At 40.9% G+C, this 25,426-nt stretch overlaps 1 protein-coding gene across 1 annotated transcript in view; it reads right to left on the bottom strand.

The window, feature by feature from the left end:
* LMBR1 (limb development membrane protein 1) overlaps positions 1-25,426 on the bottom strand; it is a 62,626-nt gene that overhangs the window by 10,562 nt on the left and 26,638 nt on the right. The window contains exons 5-14 of the mRNA XM_082192495.1: positions 25,137-25,240; positions 13,566-13,692; positions 13,136-13,204; positions 12,693-12,757; positions 9,908-9,980; positions 5,503-5,583; positions 4,258-4,334; positions 3,599-3,676; positions 2,650-2,723; positions 2,311-2,401 (exon numbers count right to left, since the gene is read on the bottom strand). Of these exons, the coding sequence (XP_082048621.1) occupies positions 2,311-2,401; positions 2,650-2,723; positions 3,599-3,676; positions 4,258-4,334; positions 5,503-5,583; positions 9,908-9,980; positions 12,693-12,757; positions 13,136-13,204; positions 13,566-13,692; positions 25,137-25,240 (839 nt within the window). The remainder of the gene's footprint in view (positions 1-2,310; positions 2,402-2,649; positions 2,724-3,598; positions 3,677-4,257; positions 4,335-5,502; positions 5,584-9,907; positions 9,981-12,692; positions 12,758-13,135; positions 13,205-13,565; positions 13,693-25,136; positions 25,241-25,426) is intronic.

Raw genomic sequence — 25,426 nt, 5'->3', positions numbered from 1 at the left:
GCCGACGTGGGGATTCAGGGCATAGTCCTTCAATGGCTGCACTCGTTTCTCTCTGGTCGGGGACAGAGGGTGGCGCTTGGGGGGAATTGTCATCGCGCCACTCCCTGGTGTGTGGAGTCCCTCAGGGTGCGATACTCTCCCCGATGCTTTTCAACATCTTTATGCGCCCCCTCGCCCAGCTTGTCCGGAGTTTTGGGTTGGGCTGCCACCAGTATGCTGATGACACCCAACTCTATCTGTTGATGGATGGCCATCTTGACTCGGCCCCAGACACACTGATCAGATGTTTGGAAGCTGTGGCTGGATGGTTACGTGGGAGCAGGTTGAAGTTAAATCCTTCGACGACAGAGGTCCTTTGGCTGGGTCGGGACGATATGGGATTGGGGGGGCAACTCCCATCTCTTGTGCGGGCGCAATTAGTGCCAGCACCGTCCGTTAAGAGTTTGGGTGTAATCTTCAACACCTCCCTCTCCATGGAGGTGCAGATTGCAGCTATAACAAAGGCGGCATTTTTTCATCTCCGCCAAGCTAAGCAATTGGCTCCTTACCTCTCTCGCCCTGACCTAGCCACTGTGATCCACGCGAAGGTCATCTCCAGACTGGATTATTGTAACTCGCTCTATGTGGGGCTGCCCTTGAGACTGACCCAGAAACTCTAGCGGGTGCAGAATGCTGCAGCAAGACTCCTTACGGGGTCCTCGCTGCGAGATCACATTCACCTGGTGCTATACCAGCTGCACTGGCTCCTGGTGGAGTACAGGATCAGGTTTAAGGTGCTGGTTTTAACCTTTAAAGCCCTATACGGCCTAGGACCCTTGTACCTACAGGACTGCCTCTCCTGGTATGTCCCACAGAGGAATTTACAATCTTCAAACAAAAACATATTGGAGGTCCCAGGCCACAGAGAGGTTAGGCTGACCTCAACCAGAGCCAGGGCTTTTTCAGCTGTGGCTCCGATCTGGTGGAACGCTCTGCCACAAGAAATTAGGGCCCTGCGGGACTTGACATCTTTCCGCAGGGCCTGCAAGACAGAGCTGTTCCACCAAGCCTTTGGCCAGGGCACAGCCTGACTCCCTCCTTTGGCAATCTTCACAGAACTCTACCCAATGGTTGCCATCAATTTGATTTGAAGTAATTTTTTAATGAAATGATTTTAAAATGTTGTCTTATTTTATTGTTGTTAGCCACCCTGAGCCCGGCTTCGGCTGGGGAGGGCAGGATATAAATAAATAAATAAGTATTTTTATTTTTATTTTTATGGCATTTAAGGCCACTTCTACAATTCAACACAGCATCCAGGAGACTGTTCCATCAATGCAAATATTTCTCCTTGCCCAGCAGAATCATCTCCCTTCTCCTTCGCAATGTTCTTGGAGTCTCCTGAGTCTCCAGAGCAGATTTGAGGGAGTCACAGGGGGAAGGAGGGGGGAAAGCCCCACTGCACTAGAGGGAGTCCTCGCACTGGCTTCCGTTTATGCAGTGGGTAGTTGAATCTGACACTCATACATTAACCATGGATTACATAAATTGGTGATGAGCATTTTTCTAACATGCTGTATGTGAAGGGGCTGAGCATATATATTGGGATTCCTCAACATTTTTAATCAAGGATCATCTATAGTTTACTTTCCCACTTTCAAGAATTGCTTTACAAGATGAAAGCAAATATTTTTCCCCTCCTCCAATTCTTTGAATACAAAAAAGAAAGGAGAGAAGGAGAAAGGGGATCTCAAAAATTCAGAAGTTAATGGATAGTAGGTTTTCAGTTTAAATAATTTTGCTCTGTTTGTGGGAATGACTTTTTAATGTGTACACTAGTTCTTCTAAAGCCACTATAAAGTTCTGGAAAAGTCAAAGTAGCCTCAGAATAAAAAGTGTTGCTGAATAAAACTACTTCTGATTTAGTTATTCAATTTGAATTAATTTGCCTGCATTACTAGTAGCAACCAACTTCTTTGCATTTCAAAGAAGCTCCTAAAGTACAGTTTGCACAGAGTTACTCATTAGAAATACAAGGGGGGAGGGAACCCTTCAACAGATTTTCTATGGCTAGTTAACAAGCTTGGCCATTCCAGCACTTTACAAGTGAATGGACGCCATCCAAACTAAACAGGACAAGGCTTTTCCTTCCTTCCCCTCCCCCTCAAGACCATTCAGGGCCTGAACAAAATCTTCTGGTCTGTTTACGCAACTTACAAACACTAATCACCACAAATGAGCCATTCAGAGCAATTACCATCTGTGGGAGTCAGGTTTGCCTTGGGCACGCAAGAGGAGGGAGACATCACCACCTCAGACTTTTTAACCTACCTTTGTCATCGTTGTGTCATCCTTTCTGGGAGTGAAATCTCCAAAAAACCGTAAGCTATAGAAGCCAACAACCGAAGAGACCATTAGATAGCTGTGAGAATCAAGGAATAAAAGAACCACTAAAGAATGCCGGTTTCAGACTCCTAGAAGACTTAAGCACCACAAAGGGAAGGGGGGAAGAGAGAGAGAGAGAAATAACAACCACTTTTGAGTGCATGGGAATGGCCGGCCTGTCATTTTCTCTCTTCTAGGCAAGTGTCTTAGTAAATTAACAGCGTCCCAGAAAATTAGACAGAATACTTGTTAACAGACAAGAACGCCTACTGAAAGAAAGGATACAAAATCAAAATGATCTCGAGTGCTGCTCCCACAAAACCAAATGTGGACAGAGAGGCATTTCCTATGCCAGGCCCCTGCAAGATTTAAGAAACAAAAGTATTACACAGAGAGCACTATTATTTTTCTGCCCGTGAAATCTCAAGCGCATTGGACAGAAGTACTAAAAAGGAAGAGTTATGAAGCATCATTTTCTGATAATCTTCTTACTAAGCTAATCCCTAGCCATTAATAATCACACACTATCAAGGTTGAAAACATGAGCCAGACATTCCAAAACATAATTATTTTCCATCCAGATGAGTTACGTTAGAATGCCAGTGTGCACAAATAATTTGAAATGCACAAATAATTTGATGCAAATAAAGGGAAACCAGGGGAATTGTAAAGCAGTTTGCCTTACTGGCTTAACAGTAAGTGCAACTCTTTCTAAATCATGCTCCATGTGTAAATAGAGTAACACAGAAAAGTCACAATATAACTAAGATATATATAAAGAAGGGTGACTGTACACAACTGGAGCCTTGTTCAGTCTTCCTGCTGATGTGATGATCCCTATTGCTTTAGATACATGCCACTTTAAACAGCTTTCCCCACCAGCGGTGGTGTTAATGGTGACAAACAAACAGCTCTGTCCATTATTAACCTGTACACATCTGCTGCTGCTTCCAACACTGATTATTGAGATTGTTCCTTTTATTCTAATTTAGATATGTTACACATGCCAAACAATGTGTGAGCCACACTTCACAATATAAAAACTTGAGGTTGTGTGACTGCTAAATCAAAGTCAGGGACAGAATTCATACTTCTGAACACAGGTCTGCAATTCTATACCCATTTTCCTGAAGCCCACTGAATTCAATGAGACTTTTCCAAGTAGGCATGTATTAGATTGTGCTGTCAATGTGCCTTTTGCTGGTGTTAATATCACAAAAGAGTAACACTTTACCCTTGACCCCTTTGGCATTGCAGTTTCATCAACCAGCAGGCAAAGAATATTGCAAGCAACCAAAAGGACGGAGATTGCCTTAAAAAGAAAAAGAAACATCAAGTCATGAAGGTTCAAAAATATTTGCTGTATTTCACACTGATTACCATTTCTGAGGAATCCCGCTCTGTACTGGAGAAGAAAACTGAATGCTAATGGCTTAGGGCAGTGGTGCCCACAGGGTGTGGCCTGCCACACTGGTGTGGCAGGAGAGGGTGGCAAGTGTGGCAGATTCAAGGACAATCAAAGAAACATTTAAACATTTCAGTGTAGTATAGTATCATATCACATCAATATAATTGTTTTATAGTCTCTGGCTGTCCCACAATCATATTATAAAGTAGTTGTGTTCTATGTTATAAATCAAGCACGAATAGAAGTTGTTTCTTTTTGTTTTCCAATGTACTTCTTATCAATAAAAAATTGGTGTGGCACAAGCAGATTTTTATTCTGGAAGTGTGGCCGAGCCCCAGAGAAAAAAGTTTGAGAACCACTGGCTTAGGGAGACAAAAACAGCTCCTTATTATTTTTGTTACTCAGCTCACACATGTACATGAAAAAGATCACTAATCTCAAAAGGACAGGTGGGTTTTAAGCAATGGAAGGAAATTACAGCTTACAGTTTCAATTAGCAGCAGGATCATTACAGCTGGATACACAAGATTCCTCTCCCAAGCTGAAGCGTTTTTCCGTCGTTCTTTTAAGAGAAAAATAAGAAAACTTGCTATATTAAGGTGTTTAGAGACAAACATCTTTTCCTATTCTGAAAGTAGAAGTTCTCTAAGTCTAAGATATAGATCCACCACACTTAACTAAAAGTAGCCCCAATTAATATTGTAAGCAAGACTACTGTGGAATTCCAAGGACAACTTCCTAGCTGACCTCTGGTTTCAGGAGCAATTTGTAGGTCATTTATATTGCCCTGTCAGGCAATAAGTGCCACACACATTACTCCGTGTACTATTAAATTGTCCCTAACCATGACCAGGCAAAGCAGTGGAAGGAGTCATTTTGGGGACATCAACCTCCTACCCATCTTTCTGGAATGTTTTCCCCAACAATCTGGCTTCACATATGAGGAAGCGCTTGGAACATTCAAACATTTGGCTCCCTGTATGGAGTCTGCAATGGTATCCTTTTCACTACAGATTCCATCACATGCAAAAAGCTTATCAAAAAGAGCTAACATCCCATTGACAGAAGAATGTATATGTGATTTATTTCCTCTTTTAATATAATTTTCCAAAATCGTAGTCAACCCATGGAATTTGTTACAAGGTGTGGCAATTCTCACCAACTTAGGTGGCTTTAAAAAGTGATTAGACGAATGCATGGGAGGATAAGGCTTATGATGGCTCCAGGACCAGAAACAGAATGCATCTGAAGACCAGCTGGTAAGTACAGCAGCAGGAAAGGGCTACTGCACTCATGACCTATTTGTGGGTTTCCCAGAGGCATCTATGGGAAGCGGGGTGCTGGACTACACAGGTCTTTGATCTAATCCAGTAGGGCTCTTATTTCCTTATTTTGTGTGACTATATCCATCCATCAGATGGGATACTTAATTTTAAAAAACAACTGAAAGCTATTAAGTACATATTTACTGAGTCCCATCAGGGAAAAACACAGGGCATAAATAAATCAAAACCCATTTACAGGACTGCAGGGTTTCCCGCCATGAAGTGTGATGTTAACAAAACCTATTTACACAAGAGATCGTCTTGGTAATAACACCTGATATGATAAGCACACACATTTCTAACTCCACCCAGAAACAGTTTTAAACTGAACTAACACACACACACACACACACACACACACACACACACACACAGGGAACCACAGAAAAGGCCCAATGTAATTACCCAATTTTGTCTTCATACTCTTCACATTACTTAGTTCCTGCTTCAGCTGCTTTGTGTTGTACTCCACCGGTGAAGACATCCCTGTTCAAGAAGAAAGACATGGCCACTTGGTTAGGACTACTAAAACAAACCTGGCTGGATTATAATGGTGCAAAAGAAGCAACTGCGCCAGGGCCCATGCCAATAGGGGCCCAAGACTATGAGCTGAAGCTGCTAGGAAAGTTATAAAGCAAAATGTGCAAGCAACCTTCTAAATGATATCTGTGAGAAGACTCACACCAACTGCTGCCAGCTATATTTTTAGCCCATGAGTTAAATCAGAACTGTGACTGATGAGTTGTTTGAATCCCAGACTATCGGAATCCCTGGGATCCTAAAGATTTGCTGTTTTCCTTCCTCTTTCCTGCTTTTTTCTTCTTTTCTAGTCCTTGGCATTTCCATTGCCCTTCCTTTCTTTGCAGAAACCAGGATGCACCTTTCCTGCAGTGGTCCATCTGCAAAAATATAAACTGTCCTCTGCTTCCACATGGAAAAAGGCAAACACCTCTTTAACCATTTTACATCAGGAACAGAACCATAAATCACAGGTGGAGCATAATGTTTGCATGCATGGGGTGCTAGGTTCAACCTCTGGCATCACTAGTAATGAGGATAAGAGCACAGCTAGGAAAGTCCTCAAAGAGCAGCTGCCCCTTGGAGCAGAGAAGAGTGAGCTAAATAATGGGCTACCCTGTATAAAGGAAGCTTTATTTGTCAATACAGGTGTTTGGATGCTCACCAAATCTCGCTGCATCTGCAGTAATTTTCACATCAGTGTTAATGGGAAATACATCAAATCTTTAATATTTACACTGACGCATAAATGACAGGTCTTACAACTTCCTCCGAGATGATAACAAGGCAACACTAATCCCAATATTTTGCCAAAGAGCAAGGCAACATTTTAGAGCAATCACATCAGAACTCTGAAAGACAGCACAAACTATTCAAAGCACTACAGCCTCTCAACTTCATTTCAAACAAGCACAAAAGTTTAATGTCTGCATTGTCTAGCCAATAAATCAAACTGGTAGACAGAACATGTCCAGACTAGTCATGAAAAATTAGAAGGGATTCTCCAAGAAAACCACAAAGCAGCTCATTTAAGGTCAATTTAACAGTATTATTTTGTTTTTCTTCCAGCCCCAACATAATATTTCAGTACCTCAAAGGAAATTGTAGGAGTATCTATTTGCATTCCCTGTAGGTGATTGGCAGTTCAACACCAATTAGTTCAAAATTACACTGTTACTAGTGCGCAATAAAAACAACACCTTTCATCTTTCTTACATAGGTCAGAATACCTTCAGAGCCAATAACTTTGATCAAATAAGCATTTTTGATCCTGCCCCACCCGTCTCCTTGGATTCAGGAAAACTAATAGCTAAAGGCAACTTTTCCCTTTTAATATAAAGAAAGTCCTAGCTTTATTCTTTTGGTGTAGGAATGATGTGGGTATTGAAATACAATATGCTAGAAACACTGCTGCCAACCCAGTCTCTTTCGCAACAAGAAAGTTTAGGCAGATCATCCATTGCAGGGATGATTTCCTCACCACCAAAAAAAAGCATATGGGGAAAATAAAGTTATATAAAATTCACATTTTATAAATTATAAGTGTTTTTAATAATTGGCATGATATTAAAAAGGCATTTTTAAAAGACACAAGATTAATAATAATGTAAGTTTTTTTCAGTTTGATTCCTAGAAGCATTCCGCTAAGCCAGAACCGAAGTAAAAATATTGCTGATTCAGATCCCACCGTCTAGGAAATTATGAAGATTATAGCTACCAAAGTTTCTCATTCTTTCCAGGATTAGAGGCAGGTTCCATAGTCATTCATTATGCTAGTACCTGAGTTTCTGCCAAAAATGTGATTAACATCTGTTCTATGTGTGTCCACACTTGCAAACAGGTGCTCAATACTTCCTTGTTCAGTATTTGTTAGTTCTCAGTAGCATACAAAGACACAGTTCTTCAACAGGTGTGTTTGTTTTTCTTGGATAGATGAGTGGGACAAGCGAAGGTCCACAGCACCACTGTGTTGACTGCCCCACAGACAAAGGAAGATTATGAAAAGGTTCCATGTGGTGTAGTGGTTAAGAGCGGTAGTCCCGTAATCTGGGGAACCGGGTTCGCTTCCCTGCTCCTCCACATGCAGCTGCTGGGTGACCTTGGGCTAGTCACACTTCTTGAAGTCTCTCAGCCCCACTCACCTCACAGAGTGTTTGTTGTGGGGGAGGAAGGGAAAGGAGATTGTTAGCCGCTTTGAGACTCCTTAAAGGGAGTGAAAGGCAGGATATCAAATCCAAACTCTTCTTCTTCTTCTTCTTCTTCTTCTTCTTCTTCTTCTTCTTCTTCCTCTTCCTCTTCTTCTTCTTCTTCTTCTTCATGTTTAGCCCAGGGAATTTTTATGTACAATGCTTTATAACACACAAACCAACTAACCTATTCAAGAAACTGAGGAGAACATTTCCTGTTTTGTGGTTGCAGTTCCAACACCTCTGATCCTACACTGTTGCAACTGTGGATAAACAGGAACTGCAGCTTCCTACTCCAAAGCTCTTCTTTGGAATTCTTCAGGGAGAGGGGATTTTCATCAGGACTGGCATGGGAGAAAGGGTTAACTTCCCTTCCCCGCAGAGTCCTGATTAGTCATAGGGGCAGTATCTCCAGCAATTGCTGGGTGAAGTGCAGGAAGCATAGGAAGCTTTCTTCTACCCAATGAGACAATTGGTCCATCCAGCTCATTACTGTTTACACTGACTGGTGGCGACTCTCCAGTTTCAGGCAGTCCTACCTGAAGATACCAGTCTGGTATCATGGGACACCAGGGACCTTCTGCATGATGCAGATGTTTCACCACCAAGCTATGGTCCTTCCCAACGGTTGGCTAACTAGCTGACCCCCTGATCAGGAGCACTCAGCACTGCAACGTTTTGTAGCAGGCCCATCTGTCCACAAAAAGCTGAAAATAGTCAAACTAAAGGGAATGTGACTCTAGTAACTACACGTATTCCAAAGCTTCTCAGCTATACAGTAAAACATCTAAGCAACTGAAATGCATGTTTTAGTCCTCCCATCTGATTCCCTGAAAGGACAGAATTCAAAACCGATTGTGTCAAAACACGATTTCTCTTAAGGAAAGAAAGGGGGGAGGGAACCATGACCATTCCATGAGCACCAAGGAAACAATAATGAAATACACAGCAACAATTATTATGCAGTTCCATCATAACATCAAGCTCGGTAGTTAGGGAAAAAATAATTACTCCACTGTAGCTTCAAAGAAATTCACTGACATTTGTGCTAAAGGTAACATATAAACCTGTTCAATGAAACAGATGCTCTGCTCTAAAAATCTTGATGTAGTCTTTGAAATTCCAGCTATAATTCTCTGTATTTTAGATGCTTATACAAATAAAACTATTCTCTATGGTTATATTATGACATGATTACGGTACATTACATAATGATTACATTATGACTTGAGCTCATTTGGAGGTTCTAGCAGGGCAACACAGCTATCATATACCCTTGGCCGAAGAACGGTGCATTCATCTTATCTGAGATAGTCATCCTCTTCCACCAAACTTGCAGCTTCAGGAAGGACGCACATGGAGCAGTGAGGGAGGAAGGGCCCAATCAACCCTGGTGACCAATGGAGTGACAGATGTCACAGCCAGATCACCCTCAAAACAATGTCACTTCATTGTAATTGCCACCCTATATTTGTTTATTGTTTTTTTTTCTTCTTATGATAGCACCTTCATTTCTATACTGCCAGCACAGTACACAAACACTTGGGCCACAATCCAGCAGCATCTGCATACCCTCTGATGGAAAAGGACAATGTGGTATTTCTTTCTGTGAGTTCCCTGTAACGTTTTATGCATAGCATGTAAAGAAATGGTTGGCATCCATCTGTTTTGAGAGGCAAAGGAGTGTGCCTCCAGAGGTTCTCAAGTCAAATCGCTGCATTAGCAGCACGAAAGTGACCTCTCCAGGGTGAAAGCCTGGGACGTGTGTATGGGGGTCCTGACCTGCCCAGATGATAAGAACCCCCTCTCTTGTCCTCGCTGATGTGGTCCAAAGGAAAGCAGAGTGGATTTGGCACCAGCCTGGCTGCAGCAGCTTCCGGAAGGAGGGATACAAGGAAATGTATTCTTGGTTTTGCCTTTATTTAAAATGGCTGCCCACACCACAATCCGTCCGGAGCACTTCCTGTCCTTAAGCAAAGGCAGGTTTGGATCGAAAACAAATGTGGCAGCTGGTAAAGCTTATCATTTCTGTAGAAATGACAAAAAATTGCCGCCTTATACAAACAGATACAAGACAAACCACCATAAGTATCAAACATACCTACCATTTAGCCTCCTCATGATAGCTTCTTCTTCTAAGGTGATGATATATATCTGTTCATCCAAGTCTTCTAGGATCTAAGTCAGAAATTTAGACACCAGATAAATATGCATTATAGGCAGTCCATACACAATTCACCATGTACATGGCAGAACCTAGAGAGAATAGGAGCCTAGGCATGAGGACAACCTATACTGCTGGGCCAAGTGTGAACTGGCCCTCAGCTGACCAAAATGGAAACATTTATTTTTATAACAATGCTTCTGGCATTCTCCTAGGTTTTTCTCTTGGTTCCCAAACACAATGGATAATTTTACATTTGTGCATATAGAATGGATCCTATGTGATGAGCAAAATTCTTCAAGTTGTCTACATATGAAGAAGGTTTGTTAAAAAATGTTCAGTTGACGGCACAGGTCAAGATCACAATTCTGAAAATACACAAGTACAGATTTATTTATATGTAGGACCCAGGTTACACCATAAAAGCATTTTCCTATAACAAAGACTATGAAACAAAAACTTTCAAGTTTGTTCAGACCTAATATTTTTTTCTAGAAAAGTTTTCCAGTTTAAGTCACCTGGCCTGAGATAGCTCAGTGAGTAGCACATGAGAATCTTAATCTCTGGGTCGTTGCTTCGAGCCCCATATTGAGCAAAGGATCCCTGTATTGTAGGGGTTGGACAGGGCGACCCTCAAGGTCCCTTCCAAGTCTATGAATCTGTGATTCTGACAGAACTTGGTCAAACACAGACTGTTTAGGCAAAGCTACTTTCTAGTTTGGGATTCAGGTCCCAAGCATTTTTGGGCCTGTTACAAACATGTTAACATGTGCCTTCTCCACACACTTGCCATGATCCCATACATACAATTTCATGTTATCATCAAAGAATTTTTTCTAATTCTGAAATTAAATTGTATACATTTCTGAAATTGCACCATGGTGCACACCGAGGTTTCTCTGCCATGCCCCCAAACACTCCTCATTTCTGCTATTTTGTTAGAACACAAATTCCAGCCGGAATGAAAGTTCTACAAAGCTTGCCGACTATTTTGTAAAGAAAATGGTCCTAATAAAGGGTGTAATTTATCATATTGTACCAACACAGCAGGACGTGGGTGGTGCTGTGGGTAAAACCTCAGCGCCTAGGACTTGCCGATCGCATGGTCGGCGGTTCGAATCCCCGCGGCAGGGTGTGCTCCCACTGCTCAGTCCCAGTGCCTGCCAACCTAGCAGTTCGAAAGCACCCCCGGGAGCAAGTAGATAAATAGGGACCGCTTACTAGCGGGAAGGCAAATGGCGTTTCCGTGTGCGGCTCTGGCTCGCCAGAGTAGCTTCGTCACGCTGGCCACGTGACCCGGAAGTGTCTGCGGACAGCGAGGCTCCCAGCCTTTAGAGTGAGATGAGCGCACAACCCTAGAGTCTGTCTACACTGGCCCGTACAGGCAGGGGTACCTTTACCTTTACCTTACCAACACAGCAGTAAACGTTTTACAAATAAATCAATTCATTTCACAGCTTTATCATTCTGCACTCTTTCTTTGCAAAATCATGATTATTTTTTTAAAATCAATTTCTCATTAGATCCCTTGACCAACAAAATAGCCAGGTGCCATAACTGCAGTTTTTGATGAGTGCAAACTTGCTTACACTTATTTCAGTGTCTAACAGAGAGCCTGGCAGTGTGCAAAAAGTATGGAGGGCTATACACACTTCACTGAAAACTAACTGCAGTTCTTGGTTGCAAATACCCTTTAGTAAGTGTCAGGGAACTGCCATCGGAGGGACAGGTGGTGGAAGGGCTCACAGAGGTTGGGAGGGAGTCAGCAGCGAAAGCAGGGACCAGCAGGGGGAGAGATGGGTCTCTGGAGGAAGGTCTCATGAATGCGGAGAGAGACGCAGCAGCTAAAGCAGGAACTAGCAGGGAAGAGGGAGGGATCAGGGACACGTCCAGCGAGAACAGCGGGGAGGTGTCAGAAGCTCCCATAGGGAGACCCATTCTTCGCCGGAAGCTGCCACGTCGTGAGTCCAGAAGACGCGTTTCCGTTAAGGAGCTTCTTTGCTGGAAGCGCTTCTGCAAACAACCACTGTCGGAATCTACGAGTGACTAGGGCAGACATGTTTGAGGAGCTCTGTCACACACAGAGGTTTGTGGAGTGGCACAAACTCTGAGGGAGCACGATTTTACGCACAAGCAGCTAATCATCCCATCACAGTAAGAATAAAAAAATTCCTTCCAGTAGCACCTTAAAGACCAACTAAGTTAGTTCTTGGTATGAGCTTTCGTGTGCATGCACACTTCTTCAGATACACAGATATCTGAAGAAGTGTGCATGCACACGAAAGCTCATACCAAGAACTAACTTAGTTGGTCTTTAAGGTGCTACTGGAAGGAATTTTTTTATTTTGACTATGGCAGACCAACACGGCTACCTATCTGTAACTGGAACCCTTTAGTAAGGTAGGTGATGATACTTCACATTCTTTTCCAAGTGGACTTGGAATATTTATTTTCAGGTGGAAATGTCTCTGAAATATCTGTAGGATATGTGTGAAACAGACATTTAGAAGTTTCCTCCAGTTTATCGGGGCCTAGTTAAGTATTTTATGACTGAACAAAATATAGAACATATGGGTTTATTTGATTACAATTTAGCCTCATTATCCCCTCATGGTAATGGGGTTACAGCCCGGCCAGACCAGGCTCCTACTTGATCTCAACCCACCCACCCACATGCTTGGGACCTGTTTGCATTTGCTTACTGCATCAAAGCAGGCAACACCTACCGTTGGCTTCACAAGCAACTGACCCATCACTGTAAACATTCGTGAAAGTCCCACTGGTGTGCATACTGTGGAGGAAAACACAAGATAACACAGTTCTAGTCTCCATTAAACAAAATCTGAAAGAATTAATATAGGGAACGAGCAATTGTAGATAGCAAGAGAAGCTCCATTCTGCCCAATAGTTTCTTAATTTGTTGCCATGCAGGATAGACATTGGCTGTTTTCAGCTAAGTCAGAAACTCTAGTAGGGGTATGAAGTTTTCACAACTAGTGAAGCACTGAAGTTTTCACAACTAGTGAGCACATTTATAAACAAATGTTGTTAATACTAGTCTAACAAAAACCAATAGCCAGGGGTGAAAGGATAAAGCTATTGATACTAAAACATCAAAAATAATAACATATGCATTACTTCCTCTTCTGGTATATATGGCAAGACTTACGTAGAAGTAATAAACATCCCATCAGTGATATACAGGAATATAAATAAGGGAGGTAGAATTCCCAAAGATCTGGAAATAAAAAAGGTAAAATGGATTCAGCTTGTACACTATTTTGTCTCATTTGGGCAATAACATGGGAAAAAAGTATGCCGATCACCGTGCAATCATTCTGATGCTGTCTTAGTAAACAATTATACTACCATGCTTACAAACATTTACTTTAACACTTTAACAGTGGCTGACATGGACAAATCTATCCTATGAATGCATATATTTGTCAAGTTGCTTTAACCTCAATTAAGACTCTTGCTGAGCAGGGAAATGCAACTCCCCATACCTTCTGTTCGCCGCAGTGGCTAGAACCTGGAACTGCAAGTTATTCATATCAATGTTTTGAAAACAACAGAATATGTTATAAAGATGTCCGTACCATACAAAGACTCCATACTCGCAGCATCATTGTCTATGAGAGCTGAAGCCACCCAAACGATTCCAAGGATAAGCAGTGCAAGAAGAATGAGCATAACAAGGGTTTCCAAAATGCGTGCTTTGATCCCCTGTAACAAAAAATAACTTGCAGTTAAAACACACACAAATATATATTGACCCACACACAGCTGATCACCATATATTTCCTCCCATAAGTGGCTTTTGAGAGCCTAAACCAGACTTTCTTCTTCTAAAGCCACAGACAACAGTTTACAGTTACTAACTGGCATCACAGTTTTTAACAATTTTATTCCATAAATCTTAATATTTTCACAGGAGCGTTTTCAAATGACAAACTGCTTTTATTAAGTCCCTCAGCTGAGAAAGGATATTGGTCAAATGTTATCTACAGTTCCAGTCAAGAGAATGGAAAGCCAAGTGCGGTATGTAATCCAGCTGGCATTAGTTTGCTCAAGTACAATGTGCCAATCGAAACACAGTCTTCCACCATAATGGTTTCTGCTCTGTTCCTTGCAATGTGAACACCCTCAAGAGCACAGCACAGCACTACACATACTTGAGATGCAATACAAGTTCCTTCGCATGTAGGTTATTGGAGACGGCTGGGTTTGATATAAACATGGCCCAACACACATCAGTTTCTCCTGGGCCAGACACCCAGATCCTCACTTTAAAGTTCCTGCAGTGCCACAGGGCCAATTTCAATTCAGCAAGAGAAGGTTGCAAGTTTTAAAAGCTTAGCCTCATTTTCATAAAAGCACTTCAAAAATCCTTCTATACTTCCAAATCCAATTTCCCTATGTCTATCGCATTTATTTTCCCGATTACAGCCATCCTGCAGAGGCGCATAAAGGACCTGATAATTAATTCTTCTAAAAAGCAGAATATGCCTGTAAAGTAACTTTTCAGCTCATGTACGAATGGCGGCTGACTTTACAGTCTTGAAGCAATGAGATACTAGGAAGCCACAAAGCATAATTACTAAGAAAGAAGCCCTCTCTCCTCCCCTAATAAATCTGTATTAAAGAGGATTACTATTATGTCAATTGAAACACATTAAGACATGCCTCAATAAGTGTGTTTACAACTTATACCTAGAGGGTAGTTTCTCTCCATTCATGAAGTATATGTTTTCTGATGACAGTTCCCTGTTGACTCTGGATCTAACTTTTGACTTAAAATTTTCAGATTTTGTACTTTTGGAAAATTCCAGGAATAAGTAGAAGCAGAAAACACACCAGGCTACCATACACATACAATTATATGGATTGGCTAAGAAATATTAAGTATTATTGACTCAGAATCAAATGAAAATTATCAAGTCTTGTCAAGACAGTGTGTATTAGACTACAGATAAAATTTATTTTAATTGTGAGAAAAGCCTGACTTGTTAGGTTGGTATACTAGATTTGGAGCTTTCTGCAGTCATGCTTGAGGCTTACATTAATATGCATTTGTAGCTAGTGTCCTCATTAAATTAGTGAAAATCACAGAAGCTGCCTTTGTTGTTACAATTATTCACTATTGGGACATGAGAGTCAAGAAACTTGAATCAGAGTTAGCAGACCTAAATGGAAGGGGAGCAACACAATTTTTGAATATACTCAGGATAAAAGATGCATGGATGGATGGCATACAAAAGCCTCATACTGTCTAACAAAAATTGTTGTCTCTCATTCATTAAAAATGAATGAATTTAAAATGAATGAACTTGGTAGGCTGGTGGAAGCCTACACATCCTACAATGCTTGCCCCAAAGTGCTATCTATCAGCAGTAATATATACATATATTAAAGGAAGCTAAACATCAAATAGGAATACTAAACTAAGGGTCATTTTAAAATAATATATTTGCATACATATTTATTTTAAAATATTTTGATACCACTTTTCACGTCAAGTATTGAAGTGGTGTAGTAGAACAATTATCAAAATTATAAAAAACAAGGAGAAGATGCAAATAAAAACTAGGAAAGAGATATTAGGACAAGCATTAGCAAAGATCGGTGTTTTTTAAATACCATAGGATTGCATTGGAAAACAGGGAGAACAAGCTCCTTCTGGTATCCCGGCCCCAAACCGTTTAAGGCTTTGTAGCTCAATACCAAAACCTTAAATCTTATTAGGTGACAAATTTCAAACTGATTATTAAGGTCAATTAAATTTTTCAAAGATCTTAATCTTTAGCTGTCTACCGTATTTTTCGCCCTATAAGACGCACTTTTCCCCCTCCAAAAATGAAGGGGAAATGTGTGTGTGTCTTATGGGGCGAATGCAGGCTCCTTGGCTTCAGCGATAGCAATGCGAAGCCTCCGAAGCCTGTGCTCCGGAGGCTTCACGTTGCTTCCGCTGAAGCCAGAAGAATCTGCTCTTTGAGGCTGGTGGGGGGGGGAGCAGCGCTTCCCCCATCGCCAGCCCCAGAGGATGGGGGGCAGCGGGGAGGCGCACGACTCCTTCCCACTACTCTCCAACCCTCCTGTGGGCTTTTGCGGGAGATGGGGGAATTCCCCCACCTCCCACAAAAGCAGGCAAAAGCCGCACGCTCTTTTAAGGGGCTCCGCGGCCTCTGCTGGCTTTTCTATGAGGGGGGGGGATTCCCCCACCTCCTAGAAAAGCCCGCAGGAGCCACGCACCCTTTAAAGAGCGTGCCACTCTTGGGGGCTTTCCCCCGAGGAGGGAGAAGGAACTGACTGGCCGTTTCAGTCCCTTCTCCCTGGTCGAAAAGCCCGCAGGAGTCACGCGGGGCTCCTGTGGGCTTTTGCGGGAGGTGGGGGAATTCTGCCACCTCCCGCAAAAGCAGGGAGAAGGTCTTGGAGTAGCGCACAGGCTGTGTGCAGCCTGTCCATTGCTCCCAGAGCTGCGGGGGGGGGGGATCATATTTTTTCCTTGATTCTCCCCCCCTTGAAAACTAGGTGCGTCCTAAGGGGCCGGTGCGTCCTATAGGGCAAAAAATACGGTATTTCAACAAACTGAATCAGCATTGCAGGAGTTCAAGTACACTAAATTATCAATGAAGTTAAAATAGTTATATTCCTTTTTAAAAAGTAGAGGAGGGGCCTGAACAATAAGCTGACATGTTTCTACAGAACTCAGGATTTAACACACAATTCTGGCAGAACATCTTGGCCTCTTGCAATGTATGCTGACATTACATTTTATGGCACTGCCCTCTATGCAACTGGCAAATCTGAGAAACACCCATGAAACAGACCCAACCAGAACTTTTTACTGCTTAATTCTTTTTCTAGGATCTGTACTTAGGAAAAAAATATTGATAAAAATATTCTTTTCTAACGCTGGCACAATAATTTAGCATTCCAATACCACTCCAGAACTTTTAAAAAATAATAAATGAGGCAAACCTGAATGAGGCAAAAATATGTAAATTCATTTGTTTCATATAATTTATTCTTGTTAGAGAAGGAATGGGCAGGGTTGTTGCATGGTGTAGACCTGGCCCAAATTATTTGCCCATCATCTGTACTGAAGTCACCCTGAACTCACCAATGCTGCTGCAGTTTTAATTAGCAACCATAGTATCAAATGCCCTATACTGTGGCTTTTATAGTTCGAGGATTTTCAAATTTATGTTTAATAATAGCCTTAGCCACTAGTTGCAAAGAAAGCCCTAAGCCAGCGAGGATGCCACTTTAAACAAAACACCTATAGTAGCATGCTTTAAATGAATTTTAAAGAAAATATTAACTTAAGATTTTAGCACATGTCAAAACATTGGACAGTCTTTGATGTCACTGATTAAATAACTTTTGCTTCTAGTTCTGGTAATGAAAAAGTAAATGGGGTGTAATATAGTGCAGCACAATTCAGCTGCATACCAGTAAACATTTCGCCGAGATCAGAGCACTAAAATTTCAGTCTGTGATGAATGATTTTTATAGACAAATAAATATGAGAGTAAATGCCAAATAAACACACACTCCTAACCACATTCCATTATTCTGTTTGGAAAGCCAATATTCACAGTAGCTTGTGCTTATCCCAAACTTCAGATATTTAAGCAGGCATAGAGTGGGCTTCTGTCATATAAAGGAACTCTCTTCTCATTAACAATTTTTCTGGGAAGCTATACAGAAAACCCTGCTTGGGAAAAAGGCAAGAGTTTAATCAAGAGATGATTCCCCAGTGAAGAGCTGCCCTCGTCTTTAATAGTATTACCAAGAAATAAAAGGGATTAAAGTTATTCCAGAATTTTTTTAGAGGAACAAAATGTTTTTAACAACAAATCCTCTAAGTGATGCACTACAAATATTCCATCACAGTTAAGATAATTCTGCACTGACTTCTTAAAACATGTAAAACTGTGTTAAGAGACCTGGCAAGAAAGCCAAGACCTAAAGCATTTGTACTAAACAATATTCAAAGATGATGCCAAATAAGATTCTCTCTGTGCCAAAAAATCAAACATTAAACCTATATGTAAGGCTGCTCCATCAATTTCTAAACCTGCTATTCTTGGCATAGCTGAAATTTCAAATAACGTAGTTTATGAACTCCAAAATCTATCAGGAATGATCCTGTGAACTAAGGAGTCACAGCATATCAGTCATCTATATTAAATAGCCAGCACTTTTTCTGTTTAAAAAACATATAGGACCTAAAATCACCACAAAGGTGTAAATTATTTAACTGAAGTTTTATAGATTTTTTTCCCATGCATATTATCTGTACAGTGCTATGCAGTCTCTTGTTGCAAATTGTTTCTCACAGCTGAAAATTTAGGAAACAATTTGAAGAACTACAGAAATGCTTAACATAACTTGAAGCACTGAGCTGTCATAAATAAAGTCTTTTGGGCAGCAATCTCTCACTCATATCTGTACAAAAAAATAAGGCTAAGCCTGTTTTATTTTCAAACAGTTTTCTTATTACAACTGTTCTATGCTAGAGAGGGAGAGGTGGAAGTGGTGATGGGGTTACTACTTGACACACAACAGCTGGTGAAATATTGCTCTATTTTTTGTAACAAACACCAAGATCAAAACATTATGCAAGTTAAATTTCCTTGAAAGGTTCCCAGCAGGAGCCTTCCTTTTTGTTTTTCCCAGTGCTTGATTTCCTTTCACCCACAAAAAAAACCGGCTCACGAAGAACATCCATGTGCCACTAACACTAAGCAGCACTTCCTTAATCACTTATTTCCAACAATTTATGGATGATCAGTGGCAAAAAAACGAGCAAAAATAATGAAAGAACGCAATGAAGCGTCCTTGAGACATACTGGCTTAGACTTCCTACTCATTTCTCTGTCTCTTTAACATTGGGGGCCTGATACAAATTAGCCACTGAGGGGGGGAAAGTCATCTGGTCATAAAATACAGTACAGGGTCACTTTTATGTAAGTTTGCCAAAAGGGACATAAACCAGGACAATTTCAAACTGTGACACAGGATAGAAGTATATTAAAACAATCTTTGTTCCTCCTCTATTGTGCTGTCATGTTGCTCAGCTTTATAGATATTCTGAGCACCAACACTGGCCTCTTCACTTCCACCTGGCCTACCTAATTAATTAAGCAAGGAAGTTACCTCAAAATTTTCTACCATTTGCTTTTATTATCAAGCACTCTCTTTTGATGTTCTCAGAGTTAACTTCTTAATCCACAGACTTCTTGTGCTGTGTTTCAAACATGAAGATGTCTGGATACTTTGCATAATTGGTCAGGATGTTGCTGTCGCTCATGGTAAATTTTATGCCATAACTTCAAGGGCAAAAAAAAACCACACACACAAAAACCCAAGGTGAAAGTATGCTATGGTGTGTGTTTCATGTTTCAAATTTCGCATTTCAGTAAAATACAAATGATGCCCCTTCAGAAGCCCTTCTTACTATGATAATACATTTGATGATATGTCAAGAAGCATCACTATAGCTAGGTTATGAACACATATAAACAGCATTTATCTTTCAATTGAGAATAAACACAAATTGAACTTATGGCGTTGTGTACACATTGTGTGCACTGCTCCCCTAGGTTCCTTTAGGAGGAAAGGAGAGATAGAAATTTAATAAAATACATACATACTCTGACAGCTGAGATTTCAACATACAGGCCAAAATCCAAATAGCTCCTTAAGCCAATGCAAAAGGTTTATCATGGAACATGGAAATTTAAGAATGACCGTATTTTTCGCTCTATAAGATGCACCAGATCACAATATGCACCTAGTTTCTGGAGGAGGAAAACAAGAAAAAAAATATTCTGAAACTCAGAAGCCAGAACAGCAAGAGGAATCGCTACACAGTGAAAGCAGCGATCCCTCTTGCTGTTCTGGTTTCTGGGATAGCTGCGCAGCCTGCATTCGCTCCATAAGATGCACACACATTTCCCCTTACCATTTAGGAGGGAAAAAGTGAGTATTATAGAGCAAAAAATATGGTACTTTCCTTTCCAATAACCCGCATCCCCATGCCGTATCCCCTATAATAGCAAACTCAGGGCAATACAATCAAACCAAAATGAGGTTACTGAGAAACAAGAGGGAGAGATCAGCTTAATTGGGTGAACTTCAAGCAACGTAGAAGTCTAAAACTTTTTTTTTTAATTCAGAGGGGGAAGCCTATTCTATTCTATTCTGATCACATGCTGTAGGCAGGAGCAACGATTTCTGAGATGTCAGCTCGCTCTGATCAGTTTTTCAGACTCGCCAAGCTGTAGCAGGTGTTAACTGTGTCCTTCTGTAAAACATCTAAGCAGAATTGTATACCTCCCACCCCAGATCAAAACAAGGATACATAGAAAAATGTAGAAGTAAATAATGAACACATATTTTTAACAGAAAACTGAACTGCACACCCAAGAGGAGAGGGCCCTAGTTAAAACCTCATCACCTACCGTCCTATTTCTGTAAGTTGACGAGGGATTAACTTGCTTGGGACATACCACACAATGGTTCCCAACTGGAGGGGTCCCAATTGCAGTGCTAGTGATCAAAGCACCTGATGCAAAACTGTGCAGCCGAATGCCGCATCAGAGGAAGACCACTTGTAAGCTCCTTACAAGTTATAATACTCTAGAAGATATACTGCAATATTTTGTTGCTGATAAACTTGTCACAAACTGTTTTAAAAACTCATGAGTTTTTGTGTTCGTGGGTGGGGGGTGCTATCTTGAAAAGAACATGTCTAAAGGTCCTTGTTATCAAGAACTAATTCCACAGTTCTTTGGATCACGGGCTCAGAAGGCAATGGTGTTTTTTGTTTTGTTTTGTTTTGTTTTGTTTTGCTTATTTATGCATGTATGTACAGTATATATTACTAGATTTATAGCTAAAGGTAAAGGTAAAAGATCCCTAGACAATTAAGTCTAGTTGAATTCAACCTTGGGGCACGGCGTTCATCTTGCTTCAGGCCGAGGGAGCCGGCCTTTGTCCACAGACAGCTTTTCCAGGTCATGTGGCCAGCATGACTAAACCACTTCTGGCGTACAGAACACCGTGACAAATGCCATATCACACAGAAACGCCATTTACCTTCCCGCTGCAGCAGTACCTATTTATCTATTCACGCTGGTATGCTTCCAAACTGCTAGGTTGGCAGGAGCTGGGACGAAGCCATGGGAGCTCACCGCATCATGTGCGGATTCAAACTGCCAACCTTACAATCGACAAGCCCAAGAGGACCAGTGGTTTAGACCACAGCACCACCTGCGCCTCTATTATATTTATATCTCAAGGTGGTGTAATAGTTCTCCCCACTCCATTTTATCTTCACAACAATCCTATGAAGTTAGGCTGAGAGACTGTGACTGGCCCAATGTCACTCGCTGAGCTTCTTGGGTCAAATGGGGACTTGAACCCTTATCTCCCTAGTCTGACATTCTAGACACTACACCACACTAGCTCCAAAGAGCCATGAGGGGAAAGAAGGACACTCCCATTGCTATTTTGGAAATGCTTGCAGAAGAGCTTTCTCAGACCATCACACAGCGCTGTAACAATTCTCATGCTTCTGCTTGAGCAAGCAGAAGAACATCCTTGATTCAGCTTCCTTTTTCTGACACAGTGCTGAAGTGCATGGCATAAAATAGTCCTTCCACATAGGAAAGTGTAGCTTGGCTCTAACACAATGAGACAGAGAAGCTACCAATTCACATAATAGGTAAATTATTCCAAAAAGAACCAGCTGAAGCACCAGCTGCATATTAACAACAACAACAAAAGTCAAGCAGCAGATGAACAAAATCTCCTTGGGTAAAATAAAAATCAAGAATTAAAATATAGGAAATTAATTACATTGCCCTCCTTATGTGCTTTTAATGCTTTGTGTATCACAATGAGTGAATAAGTGAAAAAGTAGATTCTAAAAGTAAGCCTAGGTGAAATAATTTGGGTAACTAAAACAATTATGTTTGTTTACTATCAAGGCAATAATGAACTCCAAGACATTTAACAAGGATGTAAGTACTGAAAACCAGCTTTCAGAGTGAAGACGGATCTATCTAGATTTACAATTTAAAGAATATGGAGAAAACTGCAGACCCAATAAAAAAATGTAACAGTGGACTAAGGGAAAAGGCCATTTAAGCCCCTTTTAAAAAGCAGTGAGTTAATCCCCTTAGGCCTAAAATATCCTGTCTGAATTAACAGAATGGTTTAATTAAAACCCTAGACAGAGAATCGTGTTTAGTTTGATTTTCAGAACACTGCATCCATCCGTGGTGAGTGGCCAATTTCCGTATCTGTATCTCTGTGTAATATGGAAGTGGTTTAAAAACAACAACTTTTGCCCAAGGGAATCAATGGGAGCCTTCCAGAGGAACCATATGCCATAGAGAATGAATGCCATCAATTAGAACAGAATAACTCATAATAAATTTGCAAGCAGCAAATAGTGGTAGTGATGAGGATTTATCTTTTTTAAACAAACAGAAAATATTAGTCTAGTTGTTATAAACATTACTAAGGCCTACTTTTCATTATCAAAATATGTCATAATTTATTATACAATATATTACACTAGAGTAGGGGGTTAATTTCTAGCCGTCAAGACATCAGCCGGTACCCAAAAAGAGTCAGAAGACTTTCTTTCATAACTGCAAATTTAACACTGTCTGTTCCTTAACTGTAGTAATAGGTTCAGGAAGGTAGCCGTGTTGGTCTGACGCGGTCAAAATATATATTAAAAATGTCCAATGGCACCTTAGAGACCAACTAAGTTTGTTCTGGGTATAAGCTTTCGTGTGCATGCACACTTCTTCAGATAAACAGTAATAGTAGTAACAGGGTTATGAAAAGGTAGCAGAATTACATATTCCCATCAGCCTTAATCAAAAGCAGTATAGCTATGGTCCAGAGACAAAGCCATGGTGAACACTATCCAAGACTTGTTTCCAAAATCAGCACAGCGATAACAACAATCATGTCGAAAGAAGCAGAGACTGAGGGGAGAGAGTGTGTGTTTCTAAAGAAAATGCATATTCCTTAGCTGGATCCCAGCTCCATAATGATGATTAGGGGATTGGTATCATTACATCTGTGGAGGCCTCAGATATCAGATACAGATTGTAGTCCTACCTAATGGGAGAACCTCAAGACTTGTTCGCGGGGGAGGATAAATGGCTTTTCAAATGCTATAAAAATACTCACCATAAAGTAATATCAAACATCAATTCACGTTTTGAATTACCGTATTTTTTGTCCCAAAGGACGCACCGTCCCATAGGACACACCTAGTTTTTAGGGGCTCCCCAGGCTTGCTGATAGCTTCCTGAAGCCTGGAGAGCAAGAGGAGTGGGTGCGCACTGACCCCTCTCGCTCTCCAAGCTTCAGCGAAAGCCTGCATTCGCTCCATAGGACGCACCCAGATTTCCCCTTCATTTTTGGAGGGGAAAAAGTGTGTCCTATAGGGCGAAAAATACGGTAGATAGTTCAGAATTCACTCACTTCATCACTTACATCATCATAGAAACTTGCACCTACTTCCATTAACAAATGGTTTGGGAGCACCTAATCTTGCTCCCTGAAATTTGCCATTTTAAAGGATGGTGTAAATATATACAAAGAAAAAGTGAAGAGTTTTAATTATTTATATTCAGGTTGCTACATTTAATCAATTTATCCAGAAGCACATTTACATTTTTTTAGCTCTACTTTATTTACATTTTTTTATATAGTAAAAAACAAATTCATTATTTTGGAAAAACCTATTTCCATTTCATTTATTGAGGAGTATGATTGTGTGTGTAGGAAAGTTTCATAAACACACACACACACACACACACAACAGATACAAAAATTCCTCTGCAGCCATGGTATGTACATTTTCATACACCACCACCTGTGAAGCAATGCAGGTATCAGATATTCAGTGAAGGGCGACAGCTCAATGGTAGAACATCTGTTTTGCATGATGAAGGCCCCAGGTTCAATTCTCCAGGTACAGGTGAGAAAGACTCCTATCTAAAAACCTGGAGAGCCACAGTCAAACATGTTGACAGTACTGACCGAGATCGACCAATGGCCTGACTAGCAGATTCCAGGATCGCTGGGATATCTGAACCGTTTTCATGCTCATACGCTGTAATATGCATTTTGCCGTCTGGGCTTCAAAATATAAATCTGTCTGAACAGGAATACAAAGGAGACTTCTAAATTGTATCTATGGGGACTCCACATGAAGAGGAAAGGGTTAATTCAGATGGCAGAGGTGGAGGATAACCTGCAGAAGGAAACTAAGACTAAGAAGGAGACCATACAAAACAATGGGAGGAGTTAGCAGTCAGCAGCAGTTCTATTTAGGTGATTGCAGTCTCTGGGAGCTTGCGACTAGGACTTGTAAATAGGGGTGTCTGAAGCGTGTTTTCAGGGGAAGGCCCAGAGTGCTGTCACAGTGAGCCTGGTGCAAAATATTACTCAATTTTTTAAGTGTCAGCCCAATGGTGGACCTGTCCTTTTGTGGCCCTGAAGCTTAAACAGTTATGGGGGCCCATTTGCAACCAGCAATGTCTGGGTAACCACTGTTATTTTCTTCAATGGGGTTGTTCCACAACAGATCACTGTACCTTTACAACAACTGTGATACTGACTCTCAGACTTTGGACTAGTTGAAATATATACAACCAAAAATTAATCAATTTAAGTCATGTGACTCCATTTGGGTCTACTAGACCCAAAATTGTAAAGCAATGAGACTTAAGGTCGCTTCTGGGCCCCTTCAAGATTCATAACGTATTTCAGATATAAACTCCCTAAATAAATCTCTCTCACACTCACTTGTTATACTCCTTCAAAAATATTATTTGTGTACTGTGTTATTTGTTTTTTTGTAATAGCAAGGTTATCAAACCTAATAAATTAAGAGGACTAGCCTGAATGCAGACCAGCCAAGAGTTTTGTTGCTACTGTATTTTTAAGTTCCTATTACTCAGGTTTATACATAATTATTGCCAACGCCAATTACTATCATCATTTAACACACAACAATTTGTTTTACATAGATCCTAAAAGCTGGCCATTAGTTTTATATATATAGCGCTGCTGGCTGCTCAGAATATTTTAACCATCACATTCACATATATTTAATACCCACGCACCTTTTTTAAGCCAGCAAAGCCTTCCGACTCCAGAAAGAAGAAAGCAAAGGGCATCAGTACAAACAAACAAAGGTTGGAAAAGAGAGAAACAAGATTCCATAAGCCTAGAGAAAAACAAAATGTATGTGTTACTTGTGAAAACTGCAGAATCTTTACAGTATAACACAAAATGAGTTCTATCATTTATTCCACAACACCCTCACTGAAGTGAAGAAACATACTCAGTTATTTCTAATGATTTCAAGTTTACTATAGCTGAAAGTAGGTGGGGAAATTAGCAAAAAGGGCAG

Source organism: Podarcis vaucheri (genome assembly GCF_965113315.1).
Source record: "Podarcis vaucheri genome assembly, chromosome: 12".
Taxonomy (NCBI): domain Eukaryota; kingdom Metazoa; phylum Chordata; class Lepidosauria; order Squamata; family Lacertidae; genus Podarcis; species Podarcis vaucheri.
Note: the sequence above shows the minus strand (reverse complement) of the source record. Positions and strands in the feature narration are given on the sequence as shown.